Source organism: Delphinus delphis, chromosome 10 (genome assembly GCF_949987515.2).
Source record: "Delphinus delphis chromosome 10, mDelDel1.2, whole genome shotgun sequence".
NCBI lineage: Eukaryota > Metazoa > Chordata > Mammalia > Artiodactyla > Delphinidae > Delphinus > Delphinus delphis.
Genome location: NC_082692.2, coordinates 63262510 through 63270247, shown reverse-complemented (window position 1 = coordinate 63270247; position 7738 = coordinate 63262510). Strand labels below are relative to the sequence as shown.

The following is a 7738-nucleotide window of genomic DNA, read 5'->3' as shown; positions in this document are numbered from 1 at the left end:
TGGCTCTCAGAGAAGAGGCCTTCTCATTGACCTTGACCCTCTCGCTGTATAGCAGATCTCTGTAAGTCTGGTCCAGGAGAGTTTCCTGCTCCTCCCCCAGGGATAGAGGTTATTTTATGTTCTCTTCACCCAGCTACAGTAGGCTTTAAACTGTGTCCTGAAAATTACAGTTTTATGCCCTTCCCCTAGTTGCATAAGGCAGCATCTCCTCCTCTTCCTCCTCCTTCTCCTCCTTCTCCTTCTTCTTTGGCAGCACAGGGGGAGAGGAAACAGTATAGAAGGACCCAGCCCAGACTTCATACCTTTCCCATAGTGATTCCTGCTTACCTCTCCAAAGACTGCACTGTAATTAAGGCTTACAATTTTTTTAAATTAATTAATTAATTTATGGCTGTGTTGGGTCTCCGGTGCTGCACGCGGGCTTTCCCCAGTTGCGGCGAGCGGGGGCCACTCTTTGCTGCAGTACGTGGGCTTCTCACTGCGGCAGCCCCCCCTGCTGTGGAGCACAGGCTCTAGGCGCATGGGCTTCAGTAGTTGCAGTGCGTGGGCTCAGTAGTTCTGGCTCACGGGCTCTAGAGCACAGGCTCAGTAGTTGTGGCGCACGGGCCCTGCTGCTCCGCAGCATGTGGGATCTTCCCGGACCAGGGCTCGAACCCGTGTACCCTGCACTGGCAGGTGGACTCCCAACCACTGCGTCACCAGGGAAGCCCCAAGGCTTACAATTTTAACTTCTCAGTTTAAAAACTTCCTTGACTTTCCTAAAATATTTTCATATGCCTTATAACTGCAGGGTTGATGTAGTTGATGTAGTTGATAATAGGATGTAGTATCTGATCTTTTGGCTCACTGAATTTCAACATAAATTGAATTAAGAGCTTCATCAGAACTCTTACAAAAAAGTTAGGGCATTGATTGGGAGTGAGACCCTGAAAGTTTACATGGGAATACATTTGGATAGATTTAGGACACCCTTACCCCCAGCCACGTTGAACCACTCTTGCTAACAGAAACAGCGCCTCCTCCCATTTGATAAGGCCGGCCATCTCCACCTTAGAGACACTGCAATGACTTCATGTGAGTAAATTACATTATAAGGGCATACCAATTCTCTGCCTGAATCACCCCCGTCTTCACTGCCTCTAGACCTAATAACTAGAGTAAGATCCCAGCACGCTCTAGGACAGGTGCAAAGTATAACCCAGGGGTAGAAGGCTTCCTTACAAAAAGAACTGCAAGATTTTGCTGATCTACATTGGAAGGAACAAGGGGTATATATATAGGATGGGATTCAAAGGATTCTTGATTGGGAAGGCTTAGTCCCAAATTTATCAACAGTACACTTGCTAGAAATTTGGAATTCAGTTTGCTGGTTCAGGCAGGTGGGAATGATTCTACATGTTTACTGGGTTGTTTTAAACCTGAACGCAGTAGTGGACCACACTAAAGGAGATTGATATGTCAGAAATTCCTTGGCCTAATGTGGAGAAAGGAATGCAAAGAGAGAGGGCTTTAGAGAATAACCCCTTCATCAAGACATTGAAAAATAAATTGTGAGGGGAACACCCATATCCTCGAAAAACACTGTAACTGGCTGTCCTCTTTTGGCTGGGGAAAAGTGGGAAGTACTGCAACTCAAAAGTTGTTATTGTTGTTTTTCCCCTGACTTCAACAGGGATGATGAAACCCAGAGAGGCAGAGGCCTGGTAGAAGCACTTATGCAACAAAGACAAATAGACATCAGGGGCGTAGAGCTAGTAAGAATGGATTGACCTGCGGGTCTCTTTGGTGGTGGCTCATTTTTACAGGCGTCCCCGTGACTGAAATTGCATAGCAGCCAGCTCCTTTGTGCAACCCACATCCACTTCACCTGTAGTCCCTCTCCCCGCAAATCTAGGTTTGGTGAATGAGGCCCTGCCTTGTGGAACCGTTATGGAGAATTAAGCCTCCTCAGCTAGTTCCCAGGATGCCCATCCTCACCAGCTCCAGGCCAGGTACCACACCAAGAAGGGCAGGGGCGTCAGAAAGCGCCCGCCTTTTAGAGCCAACGTTAAATTGGAAGGTCCCTAGCAAGGACAGTCTCCTCAGGTGTACCTTACCCCTCGGACCTGGGCAGTGTTCTGGCTGGACACAGTCTGGCGTGGGGATCTGAGAGCGCAACCCTGCACTCTCAGGCAGGAGACTTCGTGGGCAGGGGCACGCAGAGCGCTGAGGCCGTCGCCGAGCCTGTGGCATCCCCGGGCAGCCCCTGCAGCCTCCTGGTCTGGCTTCTGCTCCTTCAGCGCTGGCTCAGGGAGGCCCCAGCGGGTGGGTCAGCGACGTCCTCGCCCACTTCACCCCTCTCGGGAGGCGGCCTCGAGGACCCCACGGCGGACCAGCCAAACCCTGGAGGGGGCTCAGGGAGCCCCTGGGAACCCCAGGTCCCCTGGGGCTCCGGGAGCCCCCAAGTTGGTGGAGTTTAGGTCAGGTGACTCTTCGCATTGGCCTTCCGGAGGGGCGGGCTGAGGCGTCAGGGTGGGGGCCGGTGTTCCCTGGGAGTTTGAGGGGATCGGGGTCTGAATTAGTGCAGCCCTACTGTGGAGCCTGAGGGAGACGTGCCTCGTCTGTGGGTCCATGGCCTGCAGACTTGGAAGCGCTGCCCTGGAGCCTAGGAGGACATGGCCTTCTCGGCTGTCCGAGGGGCTCCAGGGAGACAGGGCCTGTTTCTTTGAGGTTCTCCTTGCAGTGTCTTACCGCTGCAGTGTCATGATGGGAGATCGGAGTGTCTGTGGTGAAATCTCAGGGTTGGTGGTTCCTATCAGCCGAGTCGTTGTTCACCCTCAGTTCTCAACACGTGGAACTGTTAAATATGACCTTGCTCTTCTCCGGCTCTTCTACCCTGTAAATTTCACTGGGGTCATCCAGCCTATATGCATCCCTGAGAAGACTTTCCAGGTGGAAGCTGGGACCAGGTGCTGGGTGACTGGATGGGGCAAGCAACAAGAATTCGGTGAGACTGTGAGGCAGGAAGTAACCTTGGGCAGAGGGAGGTAGCCTTATCACTGGAGTAGGCGACAACACTAAAGGGAGGGGTAGGGAAGCACACCACCTGGCAGGTGGGTTAGGGGGCAGCCAGGCTAATGGTTCCCGGTTGGCTTGAGCCCAGAAATTGGTTGAGATCTTTTGTTGCCACACAAATATTTGATGGCAGCCGTTTAAGCAAGGCACCAGTCCTGGGACCTAGAGCTGCTCAGGAGAAGAAGTAGTACATGGGTGAAGTCTCCTGCAGATTTGTGGGGAACTGTGCCTGGTTGGTTTGGGGGCATTTTTAGGTTCCCTGGGGACAGAGCCAGATGCTCTGGAGTTCTCTCCAGGGTGGATTTCTGCTCAGGGGGTGATGAGCTGTCTGCCAGGCCGAGCTGTCCCTCGCTGGAGGTACCTGCCTTGGTGCCCAGGGACTTTCCTGTCCTTGGAAATGTTGGCAGAGCCCGTGGGCCCCAGTTGGTGAGGCTATAGGGCCTCCTGTCTCTGGGAAGAGGCTGGATTGTTCCTTTGGGTACTACCTGTCTGAGAGTCTGTGATTCTGCTTTAAAGTAAAGACACTTTGCTGATGCACTGGACACCTTTCATTATTAGTATTGATGCACAGAGTGACAGATGCGTGATTATCATTTCTCAGGCTGGTAAGGCCTCGCCTCTTCCTGTCCTGATCTGTTCTTCCTTCTCTTGTCCTGGTTTTGGTTCCTACCTTCTCTTCTCCCCACGTCAGCTTTGGGCTTCAGTTTCCTCTGCTGTCAAATGGGGACAATATCCTCTGTGCTGCCTTCTTCAAGGGGGATTCAAGGTGTTTGGGGGCTTACTGTCCCCCTGTGCAGATCTACCCACTGCTGAGTTTCTTTGTTTGTAGGTGGCCCATGTGTCTCAGTCTTTCTCTGGGAGATGGACCAATATATCATCTACTATGAAGAATGTAATGGGATGATCCAGAAGGCCATGCCAGCAGATAAGGATGTAGTACTGGAAGGAATGCTGTGTGGCTATAATAGTATAGGAAACGATTCTCGTCAGTTAAGTTCATGGGTCTCTTGCCACCTCCGCATTGAGGTTGTCCCCTCAAAGTTTCCTCATTCCCCAGTGGCAGGGCCTGGGTTATTTGCCACCTCCTCTTTCAGCCTTTAATTAAGGAGATTCAGGGGAGAACCCCTCAGGATGCCCCTGAGCTGGCCTGGCCCGTTCCTTCAATAGGGAGCAGCCCTCGCATCCTGGGCGTGCTGCCAGGGTGTGGTGAAGTTGGGGGTGATGATGATAATGTAAGTTCCTATAATTGAGTTCCCTCTATGGCGACTTACTGTGCCAGTGTGAGCATTCACCCACATTAGCTCAGTTACCCAGCTCACAACCCTGCAGCATAATTATGCATATTATTATACAGATGTGGTCCCTACAAGACATAAGTTCAAGGTCCCCCTGGGAGTGCCTGGGCCCACAGTCTCCCCTTTGCACCAAGCAGCCTTTCTGAGCAGGGGGCATCTGAGCCAGGTCTTAGAGGATGAGTATTTGAGTCCTGGAAAGAGGAGAACGTCACTGTTGGGAGAGGGAACAGCAAGTACAGAGGCTCAGAGTTCTGAAGAACGTGTCATGTTTAGGGAATGTGTTTCAGGTCTGGAGCAATGAGGTGGCAAATATGGCCAGAGAAGGTGATTGGAATCAGAATATGTGTGGCCTGCAATGCTGTGCTATGTTTCGCGTTCCTGTCCATGCAGGACTGTAGGCCAGGAGTTTGTTTTCACCATGTAGGCAATGGTGTTGAGCCCCAGGCAGGACCTGGGCTGGTGGGGAGGTGAAGGGGTTGTGTTTGAGGTTGAGTCATCAGTTCTTGGTGACTGACTGCCTGTGAGGGTGCGGGTGAGGGAGAGCTTGAGGAGGACTCTGAGTTTCTGACTGAGCTGGTAGATGGGGGGCCACCAGAGCAGTTTTAGCAAAGGATGTGCAGTGTTTGCGTGAGCTGGGGTGACTATGTGGGATGTCCGAGAGTGTAGCTTAGAATATGGAGGGAGCTGGTTATATGGTCAGGAGCTCTAGAGAAACTTTAGGCTAGGTGTAAGGATTTGGGAGGCTCCATGCAAAGGGGGTATTCAAAGTGTTTAACAACCACTGTGGTATAGGAAATGACCAGTCATAATATCCTCAGAGGATACTAAAGTTTTCCAATTGACTATTCAGTTCTCAGTTCTCAAAATCAAGAAATCTGGGCCTGGGAGATGGCTGGGGAAGGCCCACAGGTGCCTGTCTTTCAGCACCTTGCAGTGCAATCAGCCTGCCCTGAAGTGGGTGCTCTTCCATTCCTGCGGTTTGCTTCTTTCTCTTTTTCCAGGGAGATTCTGGGGACCCTCTGGTCTGTCAGTATAATACCACATGGGTCCAGATAGGGATTGTGAGCTGGGGTGTCAGCTGTGGTTGTAAAATTTCACCTGGAGTTTTTACGGATACTGCCTTCTACACTAAGTGGCTAGTTGCAGTGGTGAACCAGGCTACCTCTTTGTATCCAGTGGTGCTCCTCATCCTACTGGTGTGTCTGGTGCTGCCTCTGGGCATCCTGGCGACCCTGTGATCACCCTGGCCCACACCCCCTTCTGTTTCTGAGACTCACACTAGCCCTGCCTCTGACCTCCCACTTCTACTCAATGCCCTTTCCTCAATTTCGTTTGGGATCCACTGACCCTGTGGAGATCCACATGACAGAGAGTGGCAGCAGGAAAGGAACCCTGGAAGTTTCCCGGCCTGGTGATCCAGGAACCTGCCTCATCCACACCTACACCTTGACTGTGCTCTGCCTGCCAGGAAGAAGTGGGTGAAACCATCCCAGCTGGATGGCCAGTGACCTGCCAGGTGATGCTTCATGATGCTTCAGCCACATCTTGGAGAACATCTAGCAAAGGAGCGACATCATCTCCAGTGAAACAGCGTTAGACCTGACACTTTATCAAACCAGTCCGCTTGGTGATTGTTGGGAGAGAGTGAGGAGGCATCACTATGTCCACATCTGACTCAGCTGTCTGGCTTGGGAGAAGGTCCCCTGCTGCCCAGTGCGGATGCATCTGTGAGTGTCCAGCCTCTGCCACACAAGCCCTCCTGGGGCAACTCAGTCTAGGAACCCCCTTCCCAGTGCTCCAGCGGCCACATCCAGGCTCACTGCAAGTTGTGTTGAGGCGTCAAGAAGTGCAGAGATTTCTGATGTCAACTGAATAAATGTTTGAAGAGTCGTGTGTGTGTTCTCTACTGGTCTGGGATCACTGAAGAGAACTTACATTAGCTTAGGAAAGTGTTTGTGATCCTTTTTAAACCCTGGAGTGATGTGATGTGATGTGAGTTGACAGGTAGCTTTAGCAGTTGGGTCCTGCTGCTGTGTTCCTCATAGCCATTAGCATCTCTGCAGGGAACTTTGTGGATGAGTTTCCTAGCCAATGCATCTGGGAAGGAGGAAGTGAGAGAGACTGGAAGCAAGAGAGGGGTCAGGGCATTGGGCCCAAACATCAAGCCCTTTTTCTGTGTGTTTCTGCTGCTCCCCTTCTTGGTAAATAGAGTCTTGAGCACCAGACTGCCTTGGCCAGGCTATGGAGAACGACACTGAGACTCAGGGAGGGGACAGGTTGGGGTGCTTACTGTGTCTGTGCTGGCTTATTTCCTTCATTACCATATCGTCCCAAATTAGCTCTTTGTCATGATGCAGAGCACTTCACTTTTCCTTGATTTCTTTCGTGAAAGTTTGAGGTTGCCTTTTTTTAGGAGAGGATTAGCGCATTTTGCATATGGGAAGAGGTGCAAGTGAATAGTTAGGTGAATAAAAAAGTGGACTGGGGTAAAGCTTGATAATCCTCTCTTGTGGCACCTTTCATCCCCTTCCTTCTGGGCATATAGTGGATCAGAATAAAGAGTACATTTCCAACGTTCCCACGTATCTAAGTTTGGCAATAAGTTCTGGCCAATAAAGTATAAACAGAAATGTTGGGTATGAATTTTGGAAAATATCCTTAAAAGGAGAACAAGCCCTTCATCACCTTCTTCTTTCCTGGCTAGAATGTATACATGGTGACTGGAGCTTGCGCAGCTATCTTGGGACATGAGGAAGATGTTAAGGGTATGGAACAGAAATTCAGAAGGAGCTTGACTCCTTGGATTTTATAGGGCTGCCATCACAGCTCTTTATGCAAGAGAGAAATAAACTTCTCTTTTAATTAAGCCACCATCACCTTCAGTCTCACTTGCTCACGGAAAAACCTCAATCTAACTAATTCAGTTGATATTATCTGGAGCTTTATTTCTGGATTGTTAGGAATATAAGTTTTTAAAGTCATTTCTTATTTAGACTAAATTCTTCTTTATTCCTACTTGGCTGTATGCCATTGCTTCCTTCTCTATTCATATTTATTTATTTATTTATTTTTGTGGTACGCGGGCTTCTCACTGCTGTGGCCTCTCCCATTGCGGAGCACAGGCTCCAGATGCACAGGCTCAGCAGCCATGGGCCTAGCCGCTCCGCGGCATGTGGGATCTTACCGGACTGGGGCATGAACCCATGTCCCCTGCATCGGCAGGCGGACTCTCAACCACTGCGCCACCAGGGAAGCCCCTCTATTCATATTTTAAAATTGGTAAGGTTAAAACTTTATATTGATAAATGACTGTATTATCTCAATGCATTTCTGTATTATTTTCTTTATTGAGGTATAATTTATTCATCGTACAATACACACATTGCACT

The 7738-nt window shown here is 50.2% G+C and overlaps 1 protein-coding gene across 1 annotated transcript; it reads left to right on the top strand.

Moving 5' to 3' along the window:
• Nucleotides 1–1963: 1963 nt before the first annotated feature.
• On the top strand, nucleotides 1964–5587 carry LOC132432897 (serine protease 42-like). The gene is made up of 5 exons (XM_069541075.1): nucleotides 1964–1991; nucleotides 2176–2304; nucleotides 2723–2986; nucleotides 3884–4056; nucleotides 5351–5587. Exons 1-5 carry the CDS (start codon nucleotides 1964–1966, stop codon nucleotides 5585–5587), a joined length of 831 nt encoding a protein of 276 aa, XP_069397176.1.
• The last annotated feature ends 2151 nt before the right edge of the window (nucleotides 5588–7738 follow it).